This window comes from Curcuma longa, chromosome 10 (assembly GCF_044706935.1).
Source record: "Curcuma longa cultivar G26 ecotype Majalengka, Jawa Barat chromosome 10, ITB_CL_G26_1.1, whole genome shotgun sequence".
NCBI classification, from domain to species: Eukaryota; Viridiplantae; Streptophyta; class Magnoliopsida; order Zingiberales; family Zingiberaceae; genus Curcuma; species Curcuma longa.
The window spans coordinates 5,325,793-5,351,240 of NC_133870.1; the positions used below are offsets into that span (position 1 = coordinate 5,325,793).

At 38.3% G+C, this 25,448-nt stretch overlaps 4 protein-coding genes across 4 annotated transcripts; 2 read left to right on the top strand and 2 right to left on the bottom strand.

Annotated features, from left to right (window-relative positions):
• Nucleotides 1-222: 222 nt before the first annotated feature.
• Nucleotides 223-2,985, bottom strand: LOC141835677 (uncharacterized). The gene is made up of 5 exons (XM_074723044.1): nucleotides 2,860-2,985; nucleotides 1,579-1,631; nucleotides 1,428-1,472; nucleotides 1,313-1,357; nucleotides 223-566 (listed from the first exon to the last, which is right to left on the bottom strand). Exons 1-5 carry the CDS (start codon nucleotides 2,983-2,985, stop codon nucleotides 263-265), a joined length of 573 nt encoding a protein of 190 aa, XP_074579145.1. The 3' UTR covers nucleotides 223-262.
• Nucleotides 2,986-6,269: 3,284 nt separating this feature from the next.
• Nucleotides 6,270-9,120, top strand: LOC141836604 (AP2-like ethylene-responsive transcription factor PLT2). The gene is made up of 9 exons (XM_074724106.1): nucleotides 6,270-6,486; nucleotides 6,827-7,493; nucleotides 7,579-7,661; nucleotides 7,794-7,802; nucleotides 7,886-7,974; nucleotides 8,065-8,138; nucleotides 8,234-8,284; nucleotides 8,392-8,468; nucleotides 8,651-9,120. The coding sequence occupies exons 1-9, from the start codon at nucleotides 6,270-6,272 to the stop codon at nucleotides 9,118-9,120; spliced, it is 1,737 nt and encodes a 578-aa protein (XP_074580207.1).
• A 3,070-nt stretch (nucleotides 9,121-12,190) lies between these two features.
• Nucleotides 12,191-13,176, top strand: LOC141836484 (protein BIG GRAIN 1-like). Its single transcript, XM_074723986.1, has one exon. The coding sequence runs from the start codon at nucleotides 12,193-12,195 to the stop codon at nucleotides 13,147-13,149; it is 957 nt and encodes a 318-aa protein (XP_074580087.1). The 5' UTR covers nucleotides 12,191-12,192; the 3' UTR covers nucleotides 13,150-13,176.
• A 2,761-nt stretch (nucleotides 13,177-15,937) lies between these two features.
• LOC141835910 (omega-amidase, chloroplastic-like) lies at nucleotides 15,938-25,014 on the bottom strand. The gene is made up of 10 exons (XM_074723310.1): nucleotides 24,777-25,014; nucleotides 24,571-24,687; nucleotides 22,372-22,596; nucleotides 21,889-21,982; nucleotides 20,216-20,290; nucleotides 18,368-18,446; nucleotides 18,016-18,031; nucleotides 16,744-16,824; nucleotides 16,471-16,553; nucleotides 15,938-16,314 (listed from the first exon to the last, which is right to left on the bottom strand). Exons 1-10 carry the CDS (start codon nucleotides 25,011-25,013, stop codon nucleotides 16,236-16,238), a joined length of 1,086 nt encoding a protein of 361 aa, XP_074579411.1. The 5' UTR covers nucleotide 25,014; the 3' UTR covers nucleotides 15,938-16,235.
• Nucleotides 25,015-25,448: the final 434 nt, after the last annotated feature.

Genomic DNA, 25,448 nt, shown 5'->3' on the forward strand with positions numbered 1-25,448 from the left:
CCCTTCTTTCTTAAGCCATTGCCACACATCATAGAGATATCTTAGAAATTTTGAATGGAGCATAGTAAAAAAAAAATATGAGACAGGGAAGTTCAAAGAAAACTACATTTAACATCATCAAAAACGATTCAAAAAAGATTTAGATATTATTGACGAATATAAACTTACATGGAGTTCAGTGAAAGCCGAAAGATTCGCGACTTATTGATACTCTACCGCCGACTGACTTCTCTCAAGATTAGTGTAAAAAACCAATGCACAATCAAAAACTTTCCTCGCAGATGCAGTAGCTGATGCAGCACAAGCATGTTGGGCAAATGCAGATTTTGCTACATTTCGAACATGAGCAAACACATCCACAAGAGTACCCTGGGCATGACAAACTCGGGGTCACACATTTTAATCTGGAGCAGCAGCTGCTGCAGCTGTTGCTGCTGCAGGGGCATCGACAACAAGTGGAGTGATGAGTCCAGAAGGATGATGTTCTACAGTTGCACCAATGTCTTCTGAACCAGCCGAAGCGAGCTCCGGGGCAACAAGTTGGTATGTTGAAGCAAACCATCGCGCTGCACTCGCGAAACAACATGTTAGATCTTGTAGCTAAAGATGATTTGTCTGACTTTTTTGTTCTTGAATTTGAACAGAAATGCAGCAAATCAATATCATGTTGGAGGAAACTGGATGACTCTCCACTAATTCAGTTCTCAGTGACAATTTCAAAGACCAAATGGTAAATGTTGTGTTGCATACTTTTTACATATTGGTAAGCAAATGTCTTTTCGATTATAATTGATGAGAATCTGATCTTTGATTGTTTGTATTTAGTATTTACTACTAATTGCATAAAGAATGGATGGCATTTCCTCTTTGTGGAGGATCCAAAATCACCATGATCAATGTTACATCTACTAAATTTGAGAGGCCATATCATAACTCCAGTAACATAATGGGAACTTCAAAAAAATGATCATGCAACTTCAATTTCAGGATTTCAACAAATCTGATAATGACAATTATAAAGCTAGTTAAATATCCTCAAAGACAAAAACAGTATGCCAAGAAGTTCTTAATGTGGTATGACAAGATATTAGTAACCTTTCAATAGGACATTTTACCGAAGATAGATGATCTAAATTATTGTCAATTGATAGAATCGATATCCTTTTTGCTGCTTTTAGCTGTATGCATTGTTAGCATGAAAATTCTATAGTTCGAGGACTACAAACAGATAAAATGAGAAACAGCACCAACCATGGAGAATTAGGCTTTTAAAGACTTCGTGTGGATAGGAGAAAGAAGAACTAGAAATTACCAGAACCGCCTCCAAAAGCGAGATGGCTTTGTTCTCTTCTTATATCTGATTGAAAGAAATGGAGTAAGTAGGAAAGTAGAACCTCTAAAATAAAAGCAAGTTCGAAGTAGCATACATTGGGATTAAGGGCTCTGGAATCATCCCCACATATTCCGCAACCCTGAAAAATTAACAAAGAAATGACAGTAAAAAGGAGGTTTCACTGTCAATTATCAGCTTCTTTAGTTGTTTAAATTTATAAAATAAAAAGAGTTTATATGGCATACTCTTTGCAACACGCAGATGCAGGTTGGAGCCCTTCAATGGATTGTATCTCCTCCTGAATAAACAAAGTTCCATTATCTCTTTCATTAACAAGAAACTTGCTTAGGAAAGTCTGATTGAAGAAAACCAACACAACAAAGATATCCTAAATGTACCAAAACTAAATCTCTATAATGCAATGGTTTTCCCAAAGTGACAGAGTAAGTTACCATGCTTCTTCATTTTTGGGAAAAGAGAGAAGAAAGGCAGATCTACTAGATGAGCTTCAAGAACTATTTAGATCAAAATTGTAAAATAACAGCTCTGATCAAGAAATTAATACCATTTTAAACCTAACAAAAAGAACAAAACGAGTCTCATAAAAGAAAGAGTCTTTCAACATTTGACAAGAAAAAATAAGAACCGACTAAATAAATCATTAAGGAGTGGATAGTGGTATATAAAAGTAAAGAGCCATCCTGCACAAGCACCAAAGCTCCTTTACAAGTGCTTCTTGCTATGAAGTTGCTCACTTGTGTTCATTTCTTCAGAGCCATAAAGCACCTCTATGACCCCATTGAAGTACAAACACTACTTCACAGATAACTACTACATGTGGACTTATTAAAATTTTGGAGTATTCAGAAACTAATTCCAACAGAAATAGCTTCTCTATCTGCCTTTTTAAACAGCAAGGGCACTTAAAAATGCCTAATGGTCACCAGGACAAAAAAGAAAGAAAAGAACAGAATTAATTTGTGTTTGTTTTCTGGAAAATTGTGACATGACAAGAGTAAAATTGGGTCCTATACCATGATAACACTTCCAAAATATTTCAGACTGAGAACTAAGTTATTTGACAAGTAGTACTGTAGTGCAGCAACATCCCAGAGGACAACAATGTGGGTTTAAGCAAGCAACAGCAAAACAAGTCCTGTTTGTGAAGTACCATCACTTTAATCCAGTAACTTATCTGTTCTTCAGGTCTCTTGTCTACTCGAAGGTCCTTTTGCTTTTTTGCCCTTTTTTTTATTGATTTACTTTGTTCATCTACAGTATCGATGAAAATGCTGAAAGATTGAACCTTGAAAAGAAAAAGAAAAAAAATCTTCTCCACACAGATGGCAAAACAACCCTTTTTGCCTTCAAAAGATCAAACTGTTTCACATTCTCATGAACAAACAAAAACCTTTCTGATTTACGCAAACTCTTGTTCCATTCAATCTTATCCTACATCTTATCTTAGTATCGGCATTGAAGCAGGTAAGATCGGAGGAAGGGAAGGGGAAAAAAAATAAATCTACCTCGAGGAAGGCAATCTCTCGGGTCAAGAGTAGGAGCTGCGCCTGGAGACAGTGGCGGCCGCAGAGGTCGGGCATCCGCGGCGGCGATCGGGGCAGGGGAGCGGGCGCAGCGGCCTCCACGTCCATCGCCGTCGCTGGCGCAGTCTTCAACTTGTGGTCTTGGGGAGTAGAGAGCGAGCTGCGGCCTGTGGAAAAGGAAGGCGGTAAGTTCACCTACTGGCCTTCAGCTCCCACAGTGGTTTCCAAAAATGGACCTGCAACTCGGTACGCTGAAGTAAAGAGGAGATAGAGTAAGAGGTCATTTATTCACCCTAAATTAGAAGAAAAAATATATATAATATCAAAAATAAGTTAGACCTCCGGCACAACTTAGCGGTAAGAGGTAGGATGGATTATATGATATGTGATGATGTTCTTTTTTTTCTTAAAAAAAAAGTAGAATCTGCTATCTAGTGGTTTTACATGATCGGTCCAACGATCATCTATAAGGAGGTAAATCAAAAAATTATAATTGGTGATGACGGAGGAGGATCTTGTTCGATTTTCGCTAAGATTTAAACTCTTGTTCTCTTCTACAAATTTGTTCCGTCGTAATCAACTCAGTTATATCTCGAAAGTTATGTCATGATGTTCAAACTATTAGTGATGTTGGATCGTCATATTAGGATCTACTATGCTTTCAAATTTATTTGGTTAACGAATCAAGAGAAGGTCATCCTTCTACTAGTTGGACAAAAGATGAGACAATCCATTTGGGTAACAAGAGCATGATTAAATTTCTTTTAATAGCATTATTCTATAGGTTTAAGCAACTTTGATTGGAATTTTTTTGAATTTAATTTATTTATTATTACACTAAGTACTATTGTAATAGATGCACCTTAGAGTCATTGGAAGTCAGCAGATCAAGTGAAGATGAATTTAGGGACGGATTCAAGAATTAGAGAAGTGAGTTTTGAGTGCGGAAGGGATGAGTTTAAGTAGATTGGATAAAAAAATTATATATATGATTGTATTTTACTATTTTTTAAAATAAAAGTACAATTGAACATCTATTGGATTAGAGTCTAAAATATTTATTATATAGATCTGTACTTAGATGAGTCAATAAACCTTCTTATATTTTATTTGTCACCATCTTTAATACTTGAAATGAATCTACATGCCAACAACAAATTCAACTTCGCTAGTTCATTAATGGCTCTTTGTAGTCCCTCGAACTATGATACAGTGGTAAGACGTCTATGTAATCTCTTAACCATCTAAGATTTGAGTCTCAGTTATGATACACCATAGGATGAATTTCTTCAAGGTTAGACCTAAGAAAGTTGAGCTATTGGACAGTCCGTTGTGAGTCCTAGATTTATTTTGATCACCGATGAAAATTTTTCATGGGATCAAATCAATCTTCCTCAAGATTAATCGATTTGAAGAGTTGGATATCTAATACTAACTTAATAATAATAATAATAATGGCTAATAAGTAGCCCTATAACTTCATGACCTTGTTTCCTTCTCAACTTCGTTAGTTCATTAATGGTTCCTTATAGTCCCTCAAGCTACGATGCAGTGGCAAGATGTCTACGTAGCCTCTTGAGCATTTAAGGTTTGAGTCTCAGTTGCGACTGTAGAATGAATTTCTTCCAAGTTAGGTTTAAGAAAGTCGAACTATTTAACTGTCTGCTACGAGCACTTTCAAATTTATTTTAACGATTGATGAAATTTTTATAGAATTAAATTAATCATCTCTAAGATTAATCGATTCGAAGAACTAAATATCTAATATAACTTAAATAATAATAATAATAATAAAGGATCACGCACAAGTAGCCTTACAACTTCGTGACCTCGTTTCCTTCTCGCCAACGTTGGTAAAATCGTCGGAGAGGGCAATTTGATGGTGAAATTAAAATTTTATCCATCAAAATAAAATTATAAAAATGGAAATATTATTATTATTATTATTATTATTATTTATTTTGTTTTATGATTGATATGGATGTGATGGATCAATGATGGTTGTACTTGGAAAAAAAAGAGAAAAGGATGGGCATGGTCCGTCTTTGTGCTGCCGCAGCCGCACACGCACAAATGGAGCAATTGGCCTGACCAATTTTTAAGTACAAGGCTTGATTCTTCATATGTGGCCCTTGATGTGACAACATATGCATGCAACTCCACGCTTCATCATTCTTTCAAACCCTAAATTCCAAATTCCAAATTCCAAACTCTCATTCCAAACCCTAAATACCAAATTCATATTTATCATGCATCCTATTTTTAAAATTCATTTTTTGTCTATCATTGTCTTCTACCAATGGCTGCTGGAATAGATCGGCCACATTTGGTTGCGATTTATAACTCAAGATAGTTAATTCAAGTGACTCAAATAGTCTAGCCAATTTGGTAAGGTTAGACAAATCAATTAGCTTAACAATTTTAATCTCGGATTGGATTGGATTGGAGATGTCAAGTAATTCATTTATGTCGACTAGACTGATTGATTGCGATTAGAATCGGTCAATCCGATCGTATTTTATTGTAAATTAAAATATATATATATGCCTTTGATTCCAATCGCAATCCCCATCCCCTTTCTTCAAAAGATTCCCATCGGATAACATTATCAAGCAGCGATTATAAAAAACAAAGAAAGAAAAGAAAACTATGAATATTCATATCGTATATTCTTTTATCAGCATTTTCTTCACAAAAAACATTTTGAGAGTGGATGAAAACAAAAGAGTTTTTTTTTCACATTTTGAGTTTGTGAAACAAAAAATTAAAATTTGTAAGACAAAGCGTAACTCAGCGTGTTTTAATTCAAAATATATTTTTTTAAACAAGGTAAAAATCAAGAAGATATTTATTTTTTTCTAAAATATTAAAGTAAATGGACACGTTAAAAAAATGATAAAAATTTATATTATAATAATTATGAAATTATAACTGTTTTAGTTTAAAATTTCGATGGGAAATAAATATTAAATAGTATAAAATAAATATTAACTTTTGTATTAAAAAAAAAACGTACGTAGGATTATTTTCAGCCTGGCGAGCTGCGAGCGGCCGCATGCAGCTCCCCTAGTGCAAGACGCGTATCCACGATGGGAGTCATGGACCGAGCCCCGAGGAGGTCACAAGACGGAGCAGAGCAGTCTCTCTGCAGAGCTCGCTCCGGGACGCACGCCGCCCGCACACACCAACTGCGTATTCAATGCCAATCCCTCCTTCCTTCGTCCACAGCTTTGATCGATAAACAAAGCAAATAAAGGGAATAGTTTGTAAACTACACCTGCCGCTGATAGCCCTGCTGCTGCGCAGATAGAGAGAGAGAGAGCAAGAGAATCCCGTTGAGTTCTTTTCTTGGTTTCTGAGTTTGCAGCTGGGTCATAATTTTCTTGGGCTTGATGGAGACGAGCAGCTGGCTGGGCTTCTCCTTGTCTTCCGACCAGAGGAAATGCGGCGTTCAGGAGGAAGAGTTTGATGGAGGTGGAGAAGAGAGAGGAGTTAGCGGCGGCGGCGGCGGAGAGGGTGGCGGTGTCAATCCACTTGTTCTTATGCCTCTCACCTCTGATGCCTCCGTCTGCCTCATGGATCCACACTTGAGGCAGCATCAAGCTTCAGGTTAGTTTTTCTTTTCTAGTTTTTGTTAATTTAGCTTCATGGTAGTTCTTGAGATATATTGATCCATTTTCTTCAAAAAAGTAACTTTTTTTTGGTTTTAGATGTCTTGTTGCAAGTTAATCTAGTTTCACATGCTGTAGCGTCTCTTGTTCATGAACTCCTTGATGCTGAGAAATTGAAGTTCTACGTACAAAGATTTCTTCGAGTTCACTTGATGTCTTGATGATCGATTTTGTTATCTGATCAATTAAATTATGCGAATTCACTTGCTTATGTTTTCTCAATTCCCAATGAAATATATTGAAGCTTAATTCTTCTTTCTTACTTTTAAACATTGAAGAGTTGAACTATGATCCGATTGCGGTCGCCGCCGCCGCCACCGGGCCTAACCTGGCTGAACGAGGGCCGAAGTTTGCGGATTTCTTGGGTGGTTACTCTGAGAACTCCGGCGAGGAGAACCACCGCCGGCAACACCAATCAATTCCCTACTTTTATGATGTGTATTGTTCCCACAATTCCGGGGGTGCCGGAATCAATGTTAACATGCCTCCTTCCTTCGCCCTCGGCGAGGGAATGCTGACTGAGGAAAATGTGCAAGCCCCTTATCACTATATTGGATCTTTCGATCGCCACCATCGTCATCCAAATCAATCTTTTCATGATCCTAATGCCCTCGGGCCAGCGTTCCTCGCGGCTGATGCTAACCAAAGCTTCAATGTAGAAGGCTCGACCTCAATCTCAGACATGAAGTTGTTGCTCCGGCGACACCAATTCATGCCGGAGAATAAGCCACCAGCCAAGGAAAATGAGTCCCAATCACTAACCCTTTCGATGAGCCATGGTTTGCAGATGGAGTTCAATGAAATTGTTCCAGCCTCAGCTTACCCCTCTGAGGCTGTCACTGATCCCCAATGCCTGAATGGAGGATCGAGAATTCGCGAACGGGTTCCTCGCAAGCCCGTAGAGACTTTCGGGCAAAGAACCTCCAAGTATAGGGGAGTGACAAGGTGAGTAACACTCTGAAGTGTAAGAAACCTGGTTTGTTAACATGATCTCGATCACAGATTAACATGAAAGATTAATGTGTTTTAGGCATCGATGGACAGGACGATATGAAGCCCACCTGTGGGACAACAGCTGTAGAAAGGAAGGCCAAACAAGAAAAGGAAGGCAAGGTAGAATTTTACTTATCTGGATCATCACCATTCAAGTCGATTCTTTCGATAAGTTGAGATTTCTGACCTTTAGTTATTGTTCATCCATGGCAATTGGATTTCCTGATTGATTCTCTTCGCGTCCGGTGGCAGTTTATTTAGGTAAAGGAAGATGCTAAATTGAGGGGTTCAGGTGTTGATTTAGTCTGTCTTTTATCTGATTGATCAATGCTTGTGAATTGAAGGAGGTTACGACGAAGAAGAAAAGGCGGCAAGGGCATATGATTTGGCTGCACTCAAGTACTGGGGATCAACAACTCATACCAATTTCCCTGTGAGTGGAATTGAACCCACCCCTCTCATTCCATGGCATCTTAATATAGTATTGTCGATCGAATTCATAGGACGATGCTACTTATTGCAGCTACGCACCTACGAGAAAGAGTTGGAAGCAATGAAGAACATGACCAGACAAGAGTTTGTAGCCAATTTGCGTAGGTTCGTTCAGCAATGTTTAAGGACTAGGAAACATACTGAAACCCAAGATCGGCGAACTCATTGTGTCTGTTTTTCTCATCTTCTTTTACATTCAGGAAGAGCAGTGGGTTCTCTAGAGGGGCATCTGCGTATCGAGGAGTGACAAGGTCGATCGATAGCAGCTAGAATCTGGATTGCATTGCACTGTGTTCTTATATGATCAACTCCTTGCTTTACTTTGTGTCTTACCTCTTGTTTCCTCCATGGTCTTTAGGCACCACCAGCATGGGAGATGGCAAGCTAGAATCGGCAGAGTGGCAGGCAACAAGGACTTGTACCTTGGCACATTCAGTGAGTATCTTTTTCACACATCGAATGCAGTCGACCGATATGATAATTGGCGATCAGTTTAGAACGACAATTTTGCTCATCTAATGCTATGTTCAGATTCTTCATTTGAATGTATTCTGTGTTGCATGTGTTAGATCCTTTGGTTTGAATGTGCACGGTCCATTTCTCGATCTGTCGTGCAGGCACACAGGAGGAAGCTGCGGAAGCCTATGACATTGCAGCCATCAAGTTCCGAGGGCTGAATGCAGTGACAAACTTCGACATTACTAGGTACGATGTGAATCGCATTTGCTCAAGCTCACACCTACTTAGCGGTGAGCTTGCCAAAAGGTCACCAAAAGAAACCACCCCGGTATCATCTGATGAAGTGTCTGATGTGCCATGGAATTCGAAGACCGACAATATCTCGAACATGTTACCGAGCAATGCTCTATCTTTTGCTTCGCTGCCTTTGTCAGGCAACAATCCTAACTCTTCAGGTGCCGAGGGGGAGAGTTTTAGACACTCTGTCTCTTGCCATAACATGTATGGGGATTGCTCTAGTGGAATCTTCTACCCTGCGGCCGGGGCAAACTGGACGGTGGCGATGGTGCAGCCTACCGATACGACCGCTTCTGATCAACCTCCAGTGTTTGCCCTGTGGAATGATTGAGGAATCAATCTCAAGCTGGATTCAGATTGTTGATTACCATCCAAAGATCACAGCAATTGTGAGGAAGCCTGCCATTTCTTGAAAATTCACTGCAAGCTGAGCTGTGTTAGTCAAAATTTGAGTTACTTGCTCTGACATGCTGCCTACTTCTTTTGTTTACTTTCTTGATTTTGACTTTGTCTTTGACTTTGACTCCATGCTCCTCGCATATCGGTCAGAACACGTTAAAGATTGGGCACTAGAAAAATTAGAGCCAAACTTGTGTAAGACATTGTTGTTCTGTGAACAGTGATCTTTTGATGCTCTCCCTTTGGCAGCAACTGGAGCTTTCTGGAACTGGTAAAAAAGACAGAATACTTTGCTTCACCGGAGAGAAATCCTGTGAGTTTTATTTGCTATTTGGGGAATTTGTTGATTGGGAGCAACAATCTTCTATCATGAAATTGCTGTTGATAATTCTGACAAGTGTTGAACTAAAAATCGATCCTCATCTCTTCTTCTCTGCCATGCTCATCATCCACTTCAAAAGTTGGTGTTTTCTTTATTCATTCAATTATATGAATATTGCAGTGGGCGAGAGAAACAATCACTCATTCTTCAGTAACTCTCTATTAATTCCTTCACTCGACCACGATGGCTTGATAAATTAGAGGAACAAACAATCATTCTTCAGCTGAATCTGCACACAGTTTTGATCAAGAGCAGTAATAACTGGAAAGATTCAAACTTATCACTAGCCATATTTAGATTTTTTTTTTTCCTTCAGTGAATTGAAGGTCCTATTAGATTGTCACCAAGTTTGGGATCAAAATAGTCTTACCATATATGGAAGACCTAAAGTTAAATTTATAGCAGTTATTATTCACATAAATTTACTCATGACTAAACAAAACATGTGAAACTAAACTAGAGTATCAAATCTCTCATGCTTAAAGTTCAAGGTTCCTGTAGATTCAAAGTCTGATATAACAACAACCACAATAATATTATTTATATTAGTCATCCATCCACAAGAACACTATAAACTACATGCACATGTTATATGATCTATATATAACTACTATTCACCAAGATAGAACATTGGTCAAAAGGTTTGGGAAAATTCTTGAAATAATATAAAATAGATTATAAATTAAACCTATTAATCTTATTTTAGCCATGCAGCAATACATGAACCTTGGCCTCATCTAACTCACTTTATTTGCTAGATATTTTACAAATAACTCACCAAATGTTTTTTCATGTGATTCCATAGCTCTCATCCAAAGAGGCCAGACTATATGGCTCAATAAATCTACCAAATTCCAACAGAATCAGTTTGATTAAAAAATCAAACTAAATCAAAATTTAATTCAGTTCAATTACTACCACTGATGAATTGTCATCTATGAGTACTATTGAATTTAATTTCCCACTACAGAAAGCTACAACACTGACCTTATACTTTTCACATAGTTCATGCTTATTAAATGCATTTGTGGGCTCTGCATGGATTAATTGTGGAATCATCTGTGATGATCAGTGAGTGAATCTCCAGATGGTGCAGGACAGAAATCATTTAATAACAACGTGGACTTGATTTTGTGCATGAAAGTGATTAATGCTAGCTGCAGAGATGCATACATAACATACCTGTCAGATAGGCACCAGAAAGCATTTAGTTTTTTGCATTCATTCTGCTGCTGCTGCTGCTGCTGCATATGGAAACAGAAGCAAGCATGCATGGCTATTGCCTACTGATTTGGATCCCACAGAGCTATTGAGCATGCAGATGGGGATGCAGGTTAGATTTAAAGCAGAAGGATCTTATGGTCCCATGCATGCAGTCAGAGAGGAGTATATAATTTGCTCTCATTATACATAATCACTAGCAAAATTAAACAAACACCACAAAGAATACTGTAAAGCATTTAATAAAATTTAATGGTAATCACGGGAAGCTCACTGGTTCTGTTTTACCATCTGTTTCTTGCAGTCTGCTCTAAAATAAAGAGAAAAATTTGAAGGAAGGAAAAAAAAAAAGAAAGAGAAGAAGATCATACGTCAGTACTGGCAGCGACTGTTAATGTTAGTGTTCATTCTGCTCGTATGGTCCCGTTCTTCTTCCGATCCTCTTTAGCTCCCTCTGGCGCCACACTCCTAGGGATCGTCTCTCCTCCCTCAAGGACTTTGTAAACTGTCCCCTCCTCTGCTCACTTCTCTTCATTTAATTTTCCCTTTTTCTCTTTTCTCTTTTGCTTTTTCTTCCATCCCCAGAATTTAAATTGAGAACCCAAACAGTATTTAAATAAATCAAATTAATTTGAATTAAACTCAAATTCATTAAAAAAAATCAAATCAAACTTAGTAATTTCAAATGAATATTATTTAAATTAAAAAAATATATTTTTAAAAGAAAATATAGAGTAAAGATATTTTAAATCAACCACCGCCCTCGAGTAGGCTGACAGACCCTAGCTAGCTAGCTAGCCCGTTTAGACCGGACCGGGCGATGCATGGCCGCAGGTGGGCCCACCCTAGTTGACGTCTGCGCAGCATGGTATCTGTGGGGGGAAAAAAACAGAGGAACATTACATTAATGATGAAGAAGATTGGCGCATCCCCGTGCGCCCGCCCTCTCCACTTTCTCCGAACCCAACGCCGCGGCCTCCTTCTCCATCTCCGCTGCTCCTGCGACCGCACCGTCTAAAGCGACCGCACCAACCGCTGCCGTTTTCTTCTGCCAATTACTGCGATTTTGTACCCGAATGGCAAGTGGGGCCCCCGCTAGAGGGAGAAATTAGTCGTGCCTCCTCTATTTATATTCTAACAAATTATCCCTAATCATGAGCAAACGGTCTCAAAATTACGTCGCTATAATTAACATTCGACTAAAATAGAATTAATCATTTTTAAAATAATAAAATTTAATCGGTGTAATAAATAAATAAATATATATATAAATAAAGAGAAGATAATTCTTTAAAAATAAATAAATAAAACAGCAGCAAACGCACGCGCGTGATACTCACCAGAATAAAGCAGAGGCCATCGCCGCTTCTTCTTCTTCTTCGTTGTCTTCTGAGGAAAACAATGGAGAGATTGGAGAAGGAGAGGGTGAGGCGCCGCCATGAGTGCCCTTCCTTCTCCTCCACTTTGCTCGACGTCATCTACCGCTCCATCGACGACTCCGACAAAGGAGGAGCAGTTCCGGCGCCGGCGCCGGCGAGGGAAAGGGTGTTCGTCTCACCCCGCATCCTTCCGCCTATCTCCACCTCCAGCTCCTCCGATAACTCCAGCTACAGCGGTTTCTCCTCCTCGTCCGAGCCCGACTCGGCGGCGAGTCGTAGACCCCAGATCCGACCGATCCGCACTGCGCCGCCACCGTGTCGCTCGTCGTCCGCTCATCCGCCTCCTCTCCGGACGACGAAGCAGACCGCTTCGTTGCCGGCGAATAACCACCGGGAGAGGGCCGAATCGACCTCGATCCGGAGTAAACTCCGCGATCTGGGACGAAGGTCCAAGGCCCCGGAGTCTCCGGGATCCCGCCTCGCCGTCCTCCTCAACTCCCTCTTCGCCAACGCCGCGAGGAGACAGAGGAAATCGAAGCCCCCGCCTGCCTCCGCCGATGACTTTTCCCGGTCCGCGCTGCCTTCGGCGCACTCCCGGCCGTGCCTCGCGAAGACGCCGTCCTCGCGGCGTGCGGCGGCGTCGGAAGAAGAGGGCGCGAAGAGATCGGCGAGGTTCCACCCGGTGAGCGTGCTGTGCAACGGAAATCGCTCCGAGGCGGCCGCGGCGGACGAGGGAAAGGGGAGGAAGGAGGCGAGGAAGAAGGTGGAGGACATACTGAGAAGGTTCGAGGCGGAGGAAGCCGAGGAGGAAGACGAGATGAGCGACTCGAGCTCCGATCTGTTCGAACTGGACAATCTGGCGGTTAACTCCAGCGGTGGAGGCGGTTACAGAGACGAGCTGCCGGTGTACGAGACGACGCGTCGCGGTACAAACTGGGCCATTTCTCGTGGCCCGGCCCATCAACATCTTTCAAAATGAAACAAAAAATTGGGGGAAATTGTGTTTTCTTCCTTGTCTAAATTTTTGTTATTTTCGGGGTGCTAAATGTTAAATATCGGGTCGAACGATAATCGAGTTAAGGTCGGTGCGGTCAGCTCGGCTAAGCCAGCAAGTCGACTTAGCCTGTGCCACCAGTCTGCGATATGTTTGATGGTTAAGCGAGTCGAGTTAGATCTAAATAATTTTTATAAATATATAGGACTTTGGAATGATATTGTAGAGTGATTTATGTAGGTTTTAGAATATCGTTTGTGGTTTTAAAGTCTTTGTAGTAGTTGGTTCGAGCAATGCATAAATATTGCGGGTCAACTTTGAATGCTAGCTTTGTCGACAGTGCGTCCTACAGTTGAAAGGTCAAGTCATTTTCTGTTGGTACCTGAAGTTGAAGTGGGAATACTAATTACAATTATTTTCTATATTAATAGGTGATGGTACTTGAATTATTTCTTGAGTGGTTAGTTTCACTTCACGTTCGATCGGATTCATTTTTTGAGTACTTTAGGATGGTCAATATTTTTCCTTGAGCACTTAACTATCATCTAATAATATCCCAATCGAACTTTGGAAGATTGCTCGGGACCAATATCTCCGAGCATTAAAGGCAGCCAACATCCACGAGAACTGAATAAGGTCAACATTCCTAAGCACTAAGCATCCGTCTCCAAAGTAGCATCCCCAAGCACTTAACTTGTATCTAGCAACATTCTACTCAGGTTTGAGAAAGTCACTTGAGATTTGTTCTTTGAGTATTTCGCATTCATCTCCATATAGGTTCGAGATGCATCTTGAAATTAAGTGCTCAGTCAAATCGATATTCGACTTCGACTATTGATGATCTAGTGAACATGCACCATTCACATGGAGATTCTCCCCTTAGAGCATCTGCAACGCTGCCCGTTATAACACCTAAAAAAATTTAAAAAAAGCATGTGGGACCCACCTTTACCACATGAATGTGTTCAAACCATTGAACGCGTTCATGTGTTCACTCCTCCACGTCATATGGAGAGAGAATAAAAAGGTGTTATTAACGGGCTATTAACTAGCGTTAGAGATGCTCTTAGTACCTTCATCACCTTGCAAATGAATAGTTATTGGTGAATCTCTTCAACAACTATCCCCTAATCACTTTACAAATAAATAGTTAGAGGGCACATGACATTCAACGTAGAGATTCCTCTCAACGATTATCCTTTAACCGCCCCTTGGAAGGAGAGTTGGCAGACATACGCTATATTCAGGGATGTTCTTGGACATGATTCAACGACTATCATTCCTTGATTCCTTAACTATCTCTATTGGGATAGACATCTAAAGATTCCTTTTCATTGACTATATAATAATCGAGGAACATAAATTAAAGGTACGAAAATAACTTTTCTCTATTATGCGTTCTCTCTCTTAAATAACTCTTCTACAAAAGGTGGAATCTGCCACCCTAGCGGCCTCACGACTATCTGTGAAGAAGTAAATCTAGAAACTACAATTGGTCATGATGAAAATTGTATTGGATAAACTTTTTATAGTGACTGGCCCCACCGCTGAAACAACCCTATATTAAAAAATCCTTTAAAGGATTTTTTAGAAACACGATACCACTAAATCGAGAAACTACAGTTGATCACGACGAAAACTGTATTGGATAAATTTTTTATAGTGATCGGTCCCACCGTCGAAACGAGAAAAATCCCTTAAAGGATTTTTTAGAAACACGATACCACTATGTTGATAATAGTCTACCGCCGAAATAGCATCTCAATCAACAGCTACATGTTACTAAGAGGACTTAAACCTGAAACTTCAGGCAACATACGTCTTCATGTTTACCATTTGGGATAAGACACTGCGACCTTAAATACCAATTTGATTATGCTCGTGGGAGCATAAAAAAATTATTAAAAGAAGTGAAGAGGTTAGTTAATAATAATTAATTAAATGGCACCATCCGCCACTTGATTACCCAATCTTGATAGGATCTTTATATTCGGTGTGAACTAATGAAAGTGGTATTACTTGATTAGTACATGGTTCCTTTTGTCCTCTCCTTTTCAGCTTTATTTGTTCTTTCTTTTTTGAGTTCATCAGTCAAAAGATGCTTGATCATGGTTGGGCCATGCATTTTATTTGATCTCTTGCTTCATTGCCAAAAACTACTTTTAAATAGTACTTCACTTTATTTACTTTTCTTTTTTTTAAAAAAAAATTTGATTTATGCCCCTCTTTGTGTTAATTTTTAATCTATTTGATCTTGACTACTAAGATATTCTCTCAAATATAAAATTGTAGATGATGTTACTTTTCTTTTCTACCTTTGGAGATTCATTACTTTAATTAATTAGGTTAATTTTTTTATAAGAGTTTAATTAAGCTGAATCAAGTCATAGACTAATATGAAATTAACAACACACATAATAATTATCATTAAAAATTTAAATATCAATTAAGTGATTTAATACTTGATATACGAAAGAGAATTTATACTATTGAATATGTAGATCCGTTAACACGTTCCGTTACTGAAATCAAGAACTTCTTCTTCCTCCTCTCTTCCTATTGAGAAGGAACTCTGATTATTACACAATCCCTGCATAAAACTTTCGTTACATTGTAAGAATCTCTCCGGCCACAAGGAACAATGATTATTATTTTGGACTTAGATTAACATTCAATTATTGCCGTTGTATCAATTCAATTTTGATTTAGCCTTATTGTAGATGATAATTAGATCCATGCATCATTGATTAAGTTGGATGTATTGTTATTGCTGTCACATGAAGGTTTGTAATGGTTGTAATTGCAAGGAAGAATCAAAGATGAGTATGCCATTGGATTTGGAAAGGGAGTGGATCAGGTGTAGGAGCTCGAGCAATGTCGCGCTCTTAGTGCACTTATTTTGACTCTGTCGTTATCCATTACTATCAACTATGATAGATGAGTTGACGACTGAGTCAGAATTTTACGGGGAAAACTGGCAAAGATAACAAAAGAAAAGAAAGTCCAAATAGACAGTAGTTTGTTAGTATGTTTATTCCAATGAGCATCACCGAGTCGAGTCACAGTGCCATCTACTGCGACTTCAGCCTCTCCACATCGATCAACCGATACAGATCACCGCGTCGTTGGCTCCCCAGGGGAATGCTTGACCTGCAAAGACAGGTTTCGATTGATCGAATAGACTGCAATTGTAGTTTCTATAAACTTTTAGCAGTTTCAGAATTTGGTGTTATATCTCTGTTTCTCATGTGAATTGCTAAATTTGAATGGGCAGTTGAAACATCAGCTGGAGAAAGCTGGGATTACCTTCTTAGATCAATTAGAGAATAATCGATCTCCTCCATGATTATCGTCTCCTCGTGTTCTGTAGTCGCTATCACTTCTCCGAACTGATCGAATCGAGTAATTTAAGAAACATGGGGAAGAGTTAGAATGCTTTTTCTATCAGCTTTGAAGGATGATAACAAAGGAAATATGTTTAAGAACTCTGAATATACTGACTGAATTGAGGCATACTAATGTGGAGTGACTGGCAACTGAAGGAAAATTGAGTCACCAACATGATTTCATAAAACTTACAGGTCCGACTAGTGTCGAATGGCCCCACGCCGTGTAAACAGCACCGGTGTCTCGAGCAGGAGAACAAGTTGCTACAAATAACTGGACGATGGTAACAAGCAACCAATTAGAGTAAATGAAGCATGCTATGATATGAAAAACACTTTGAGCAACAATAAACGTAAATGCAAAGCCTCTTGCTTGTAAGTTTTGAAAGGTACAAAATCTCTCTTCTCGGTTGCTGAAATTACGGATCTAGAATTTAACAAAGAAGGATATTCTCAAGAAATTTTTGTGATGTTGACGAGGTGAAGGAAAAATGCTATTGATGCCTATTAGACCAAATCGAAGCAAAGGAACTAATGTCCAACATTAGACCAAGAAACAGAAATATTGTATAAATAATTGTAAATATCGAAAGATGCCAAGTTAGATGCATGGTTCTTGATGCGATCAACAACCAAACTACTGCATCAAGGCCAAACAAATTATAAAATTGCTCACTATAGTCTCAGCAAAGACAATCCACCATCAATTGGAATGACAACAAGAAGGTAGACAAGTTAAAATAATAAAAAGTCAGTTAATGGAGCATGAAAATTGAGCAGGTAATGAACAACAATAATGGATTTGGCTGCGTTGACTCACTATAAAAGGGAAAATCATATTTGATATTTCTGTGGTTTTGTAAGTTTAGGAAGCTTGGAGTGAAAAAGGATGATACTATTCCAGAACAACATTGAAGCAGAAGTTCAAGTGCATGCATAATCATGTGCTTGAATATAGGCTTCAAGATACTACAATGGAAGGTAATGGCTTCTTAATAACTATTCTGCTAGTTTGAGTGACCATTTCTAGGATAACCACAAGATTCATAACGTGAATCCTACGAGGAAGGAAAACATAAAGGAAATAAAGTGATAAAAAAAACAATTTCCACCTGTATTTTCCCTCAATTCTTTTGGCAGAAAAATTGAAGGGGAAGGAAAGGCTAAAGAAATATTTCTCCAGTTTTTTTGTTCTATATTGCTTCCATCCCATTTGGGTGGAAATTTTCATTTTCACATGCGATGGAGCTCAAATCTGAGCTTAAAAAACTCAAAAAAGTGTTCAAATATATCTTTGATTTATGTTTTTTTTTCTTTTTCTTTTATCTATGACAAATGAAGTTTTGAATTTTTTTCCCTCTCGAGGAGAAACTAACTTCAACTATGTAATAATAAACTATAACATTCTCTCACTCAGAAAAACCCCAATGCTTGTCTGAAATTCATATCAGAAGAAAGTTGGTACCTGATTATCGGCAGCCCTGAGAAAAGAGAAGACTATATGTCAGGCAAGGAAGTTGAGCAAAATTCCATCAACAGTTACAACAATCATTCTCACATACCATGAGATATCAAGAAGTAGAATAACACCATGTTATGGCCGGTATAAGACTGTAGCTTATCTTATGCAGTCATGCAAATCTCTAAGCATAGAACAATACGAATTTGATGTATATGCATGTACATACTAGAGACTCACCCCTTGTGTAATTATTTTAAATGCTGAATATGTTAAATATCTCTTCTCATTGGCAAACTAGAATCTTTTAGTGAATTATGGTCAAGGTCACTGTAAATAGCATAATTTCAATGAATACCTCGCCCTTTGAAGTAACTCCCAGAGCAAGCGGCCAGTGGTCATGTTAAATGCCCCCGGATAGCATATCAAATGAGCACCTGAAGTGGGGGGAAGCAAAATTGTCATCACTCTATGATCAGTGAGTGATGATATTTGACCGATCATAGACAAGGCTATCAAATGAAAACATCAAAAAACACAGCACAATCAAAAGTAAAAGTAAATGGGCATGAATAAGAAGGTAATAAACTGAAGAATCTACAAGATAGTTTTAAATACTGAAAAGCAAGCCTTGTCTAAGATTGTAACTATTCTGGAAAGAAATTCAAGAGAATCTCATCTGTGATCATTCGTTATTTTTTGTCTTATGGAGATGAATTAAATACCATTTTGAGCTTCTTAATCCTTTTTTATAGACACAAAGGATGATTAATTCAAGCTTCATAATGGATTATTTGGAGAGTGAGCCAATTGCCATTGCATTTCATATAGATGATGTTTGATTGACATAAATTAATGCAAATCCAACATGGATTCAAAAAACCATGTTGATGAATCATCCTTAAATAGGGTGAATGATCACTGCTGAAAAGGATGGTTATTACAAATCATATTCTCTAGTGTTTCTTATATCTTAAGACACAACTAATACGACAATCTACATTACGTACCAAACTAGTCAATGTGAGGTCACATGATATGGAATCACCATGGCAATTCTATTACATACACCAACAACCAACACAGTGTCATCTAGAAACCCATTTGGAACAAGGATCTCCACAAGCTCTTGGATTAGGAATTCATTTTGAGGTATTTTTTCTCCAAACTCAGGTTGATACTCACTTCTGGTATGGATATTCCTTTCCAGTTAGAAATTTATCCAAACTCGGATAATAAAAAATGGTTTATTGGTATGGGATCTGTGATTCAAGGAAATGACTATGTAGGTGATTTGTATTGTCTGTTGTTAAATGCAATGGTAGAAAAGAACAAAGTAGACTAGCGTCTAGCTGAATCTCTATGGAGTGTGCCCGTCCTATTAACAGATAGGATTTGGAAATTGAATGAGAGTTAAATTTGGAAGATGCAGTTAAGATAATGAGTACCAGTAAAATTTCAAGAATGACTGAGAGAATAAGCATGATTCCTGGTGCAAATTATGAACTAGATGAAAAGAACATCTAAACAGACATCCAGTGTAGAGATGCATATGGACTTTTAAAGATGACAGATTAACTCCACCACTCCCAATTTATAGTGGGCAAAGTGATTTAGAATCAGCTAACTGATAGAACCAACAAAGCTAAACATACAATGCCATAAGAACCAATCATTCTCTACAGCTTAAGGGAAGCACTGCACAATCTACAATTGAAAATGTCAATTTATTCTTCAAAATTTTGCACTACAAGTATTGCTAAACAGCCATCAAATATATGATATTTGAAACACAGATGCAAAGAATGGTGATCTGACTGAGCCTGATTGGTAAAACATATTCACATCATTTCTCACAGTGGACCTTTGTTCTTACTTGAAGCTTAAACCAGACATTTATATCTGAAAGGACATGAAGGAAAGAAACAGTTTCCTAGTGGAATATAATTATCACCTCTATGGTTTTCTAACAAAGTTAGTGAATATATCCTAGAATTTGTAGACTTTGATTATGAAAACCAAAAATATTTAAGCTACGGCCTAATGCATTTTAAATACATTTCTGGGAAATTTATGGCTTCCAAAAGTTCAAGCCAATAATAATGAGAAGCATTCCCTGGAGGTAGTATGCTACAAGATGCTTTTACAAGGCAGAGGAACTCAAGACAGTAAAAACTGTCTAGATACTCCAAACACAAAAGTGTACCTCTTGCTGCATACAACATGGCTAGCTCCTCAAACCGAATGTCATGGTAAATACCAACACCAATTCGTCCAACATCTGCAACCAAAACAATCATGAAGTACTCTATAGGCCAGAAATAGATAAATTAACAATGACTAAAAGAAAATGTGTGGAACGAGGAAATAACAATTTTCTGGAGAAGCAGCATATAACTAAATGTAAGTTGTTAATTATGAAAAAATATATATACATGCAGTTTTTGTTACTAAATTTTTTAACTGTGTTTTCAATCAGTTCCAAATGTGCATTTATAGAGGTTGCTACTTAGAATATTACCATACATATGTGCTGTTAGAATATAAACTATAAGAATCCTGTTAGCATACCCCACCACTGCAATGCCTAAGTGGCACACACCAATTGAATATACGAAAAAAAAAAATCTCACTTTAGTCGCTAATACGTATATCATCTTAGATTATGCTTTTCCTCTTCATTAGGCCATAAATGAATTCAAACAAACTTCACCATTGTCATTATTTTATACATTTTTTGTTCCACAGGCTGTCTTAAGACAGTAGTTATGATTAGGCTAGAATGTTAACTCCCACAATGCTTCTAATCTGGTGCTATAATTTGAAGCAAATTACACATAGATAAGAATAAGGTTAACTACCAGTTAAGTGTTAGATATGCCTGGGCTTTCAGGCTTCTAGAACACTCATTAAGAAGATATTGCCTCCACTGTCACAGGAAAGAGAGACAGCGCTTCTCCAATATACAAACAAAACCTTGTACAAATTCTCATGAAAATCTTCTGAATCCCATGTATTTTGAGAGGATGTTATCCTCTTCTATAAAGAAAATAAGATTACAAATATAGACTAACTAGCTCTAAATTGAGTTCCACAGTGAGATTCCATGTATCCTCATATAATATATAGCATATCCATTATATCCACATTATCCATAACGGATAGGTCAAGAATATCCATATGACTATTCAAATAACACTACCCATTCCAACATAAATGTTATTTGCTCTCATACACCATGTGGTAGCTGGGGCTAAAATGTCTCATGAATAACAATCTAATCAAGTGTCTTGAGGCATTTCGCCGACGAAACATCTTGTTTCTCCCACATATCGGCACCGAAACAAGCGGTATTGGCGTGCCGCGATGCATCCGGAAGCGTCATTGGCCCCGAGCGATGCCTTCAGGCATGTCACGTTGGCCGTGCATCCCCGCGGTGGTGGCGGTGCAGAACAGGGTAAGGTTTTTCACTTAAGTTAATAATTTTAATCAATTTCTAGCTATGATTGGACCAATTTAAATAGACTTAATTGAAGTCTAATAACATTATCCTATTGATTTAATATATATATTAAAAAAATATTTATTATTTATTATTTTTAAATATTTAGATTAAATTTTTTATTTTTAGTTAATATATTTTATATTTAAAAAATACCGAAATTATCAACACGGTACGATACTGAAACTATATCGTTCGGGTCTGGGATCAAAATCTCAGCACAGCTCAAAATTTTAAACCATGCAATTGACTTTAAAATGGGTTCGCTTGGATCTCCAAGTTGGTCAAGCAAGAAAGTAATAGAAAAAAATCAATTTGGTGATTTTGAATGAGCATTAAAGAGTTAAATTCATTGATGGTGGCATTTAATGACAAACCTGTGTCTACAATAGTAGGGTGCTCCCCTGCCGTAAGTGTCTTTGACTCCTTGAATGTAATCTCCCCCGGAATATCAATGTCAAAAAGATGTATCTATCTCAACAAAAGTTCACATGAATTACTGATTAAATTAACACGAGAAATGTTTATTATTATCACAAAGATGACAGGGAAGTGGAAGGAGACATGGAAATAATTGGTCCCATCCAACGAAAGAAAGAAATGATATAGCTTTGATAAAAAAAATAATAAAACTAAAAAAGACAAGTGCAATAGACTTATATAAAACAACCAGAAAACCAGAAAAAAACCCATAATCGAAGCAAAATGAGGTATCAAGCAATCAATTATCAAATTTCAGGAAAGATGTCAAAATACATTTGGGAATGATGGAGGTTCTTCACATTCAAAAGTTTTAAGATTTACACTTTCTCGAATAATTATAAGGCAATTACACAAATAAATAAATATCTTGTTTGTACCTTCCTATGTTTACCCTTGAGCTTCCCGTCAGTGCCAAATATGCAGCATGTATTATACAAACGACCACCAGAGCATTCTGGAATTGACCCACCAACTATAGTAACTTGCAGACTGCGAGCAGCTTCAGACAGCATTGCAAAAGATGGAGCTGCATCACCACCAGCTTCAATATCCTCAGCATAAACTGGAAAATTATCATTTGAATATGGACTATTCCATATTTCCTGACAAGTATGACAATAAATTATGAACGAACTTAGAAGAAGACATGTGGTTTAGACAACAAAAATAGGAGCGAAATTGATATATATACACATAAAAAGAGTACACATTAATAAGACCGAAATTGACATATGCACACATTAAAAGGATATACATTTTATTATTTGATAGCAACCTCAAAAGAAATAGACAAGATATCTTTAAATTTGTTGATTCCCTCAGTCTCATTTGGCTATGTTAAATTGCATAAGAATGTTCAAGTTAATGGATGATTTTTCCAATCTGACCAGATTCATCCTGTGTGCAAGATGTTAGTCTTTCTTCCATTTTGTTATATAAACATTCCATCTGAAATGGGGGTCTTCGAGAGATTTTTATATTGGTTTCTATGTCTAGTTCCAGCTCCACTACAAGGGTATAGTCTGAAATCTTGTTAGCCCAAGCAAAAGTGAGCTACAAGGATACTTAGTTGTTATGTGAAGTATATTGTTGAATTTATTTATGCAGACACAAGTAGCTCTGCAACATGTTTCTGGAGTGGAATTTATACATCTAAAAGCAAAGCACCCCAGTTGCATTATTATATTCCACTCAACTATACATCTACACCGAACTAATTCATGCACAAAAATCTATATATATCTAAAAGTTACATCGACATTCTGGTGCCATCCAGTTTGACAGATGTTTATAGAACATATAGTAAGGTACTTAACTCTTATGTGAAGGGCAGTCCTTGTCCTCTGAAATCATCACATAAATGGCTCAGTAACAAATTCTAGAATTGCAACATCATAGTACAGAAATGAAGCAAGGTTTTATAATTAACACCGTTGCAGTTATACTACATCTTGTTATATCAAGATAGAGGATGCTAGATACTCATAAAAGGAGTCAAACCACTCAATTAATGTCCTGTTGAAATAAAACTAGATATGCCACAGGTCAGTGATTTCATTACTAGCTTAAGCATTTTATCATGCAATCACATTCAAAATGACACATTAACAAAAACTCTAAATATATCCAATTGAAAGTTAGTAGTTCCAATTCTTTGCTGGCTTAGTTATATTTCTTACATTATTTAATTTGTATTCAGGAGAGTCCCTAAATGCATTATCTGTTTTCATATAGATATAAACATTGATATTGCCAGGCAATCAGAACTTCTCCCAGAAGGCAGCTAAAAATGTGAGTGGTTGAGCCCTTTAGGCATGCACTGCTTGCAAATCCAGTTATTATATTTATCAATTACATATTTACTTAGTTAAATCTCTCGTCTTGTTCACTCTAGGAGATTTATGTCTTTAATAAGACAGTAGAACTATCCTGCCAAAGCATTTTTTACTGATATTCTCTTTCTGGGGGAAAAACACACTCTTCCTCATATTGACTCCCAGAAGACATTGGCTTTGGCCCCATCAAGTGTTCAGGAGAGCAGTCCGGTTCTGTTTGCAATGCCCACCATGAGAAAACAACCTATATTTTATAGTCAAACTCTTGCTGGAAAATATCCTCGGTTCGAGTGAATAAATAGAGCGAGGAAGAGCAGTCATGATAGTGTATAGGATGGTAGATAGACCTAAACATAATGCATGTTATAAGTTCAGCTATTATAGTCCCTCTTCTGGACACAAAAATAACAAAGGGAAGTACTGATTCAGTAGAATTCCAAGATCATGTAAACACTTTTCCTCATATTGACTCCCAGAAGACTTTGTCTTTGGCCCCATTAAGTGTTCAGGACAACATTCCATTTCGGTTTTGTTTGCAATCTCCACCATGAGAAAGCAATCTATATTTTACAGTTAAACACTTGCTGGTACATATCCTCGTTTCTAGTGAAGATATAGAGCAAGAAAGAGAGGCCATGACATTGTACAGTTATAAGTTTAGCTACTATAATCCCTCTTCTGGGCACAGAAATAATAAAGGGAAGTACTGATTCAGTAGAATTCCAAGATCAAGTAACCTACCGGCAACAGAACAAGTTGTGCATCTTTGCTGGCAGCCTCCTCAATGGCTTTCCGAGCACGGGTGATGTTCCTATCCTTGTCCGGCGTCACAGACAGCTGGCAGAGCGCGATCTTGAACTACAAGAGTTGGCCAACAATAACACAATCCCGCAGATTGAGATCCGGAAACAGAAGATGGAAGTCAAAGACATTAACGAAAATCTCACCTTGGAGACGGGCGGAACAGGGAGCTGGAGCTCGGGCGGGACCCTAGCCTCCTCGGGCTTGTAGGCGGAAGCCATTGCAGAGATCGCGGCAAGTCTGCGGCGAGTAGACGGCGGCGTCGGCGACGAAAATATAGGTTTACGGCGGTTGGCGGGGAGGCGGAGGCAGCGGTAAGCAGAGGGGAACAGGTCGGCCGAGGGAAGCGCGGCCGGAGGGCGAACGACGAGGAGCCCTCTCATTTCTACCTGTGGAGAGTATGGCGACGGCGACGGCGACGGCGACGGCGACGGCGACGGCGACGGCGACGGCGACGGCGACGGCGACGGCGACGGCGACGGCGACGGCGACGGGTGGTAAGATTACCGCTGAAGAATGGTAAGATCTAAACACAACATTTCTATTCGTGAGCAGATATAACGACGGCGACGGATGGTAAGATTACCGCTGAAGAAGGGTATGATCTAAACACGGAAAACAGTTCATCTTCTGCAAATGAAGATCCAATCAGATTGTGACCAAGCTTTAGATAAAAAAAAAATGTGAACCTTGGCCTCAGCTGACACACTTGATCTTCCTGATATTTGACCAACCAAAAAAACATTCACTAGATTTGAGAGACAAGATATCAAGAAGGACTTGTTTTCCATGTGATTCCATAGCTCTCAGGGCCAGAC

Excerpts from the sequence above, each read along its gene's own strand:
- LOC141835910 (XM_074723310.1), bottom strand. The coding sequence starts at position 25,013 with ATGAGAGGGCTCCTCGTCGTTCGCCCTCCGGCCGCGCTTCCCTCGGCC. Across the intron at positions 18,447-20,215 it reads CATGTTGTATGCAGCAAGAG|GTGCTCATTTGATATGCTAT; the intron begins GTACACTTTTGT and ends CCCCCACTTCAG. Across the intron at positions 16,315-16,470 it reads TCTCTAATTGATCTAAGAAG|GTCAAGCATTCCCCTGGGGA; the intron begins GTAATCCCAGCT and ends CTGTCTTTGCAG.
- LOC141836604 (XM_074724106.1), top strand. The coding sequence starts at position 6,270 with ATGGAGACGAGCAGCTGGCTGGGCTTCTCCTTGTCTTCCGACCAGAGG. Across the intron at positions 6,487-6,826 it reads GAGGCAGCATCAAGCTTCAG|AGTTGAACTATGATCCGATT; the intron begins GTTAGTTTTTCT and ends TAAACATTGAAG. Across the intron at positions 7,975-8,064 it reads CAACTCATACCAATTTCCCT|CTACGCACCTACGAGAAAGA; the intron begins GTGAGTGGAATT and ends TACTTATTGCAG.
- LOC141835677 (XM_074723044.1), bottom strand. The coding sequence starts at position 2,985 with ATGGACGTGGAGGCCGCTGCGCCCGCTCCCCTGCCCCGATCGCCGCCG. Across the intron at positions 1,632-2,859 it reads GAGAGATTGCCTTCCTCGAG|GAGGAGATACAATCCATTGA; the intron begins GTAGATTTATTT and ends TTGTTTATTCAG. Across the intron at positions 567-1,312 it reads CGCTTTTGGAGGCGGTTCTG|CGCGATGGTTTGCTTCAACA; the intron begins GTAATTTCTAGT and ends TCGCGAGTGCAG.
- LOC141836484 (XM_074723986.1), top strand. The coding sequence starts at position 12,193 with ATGGAGAGATTGGAGAAGGAGAGGGTGAGGCGCCGCCATGAGTGCCCT.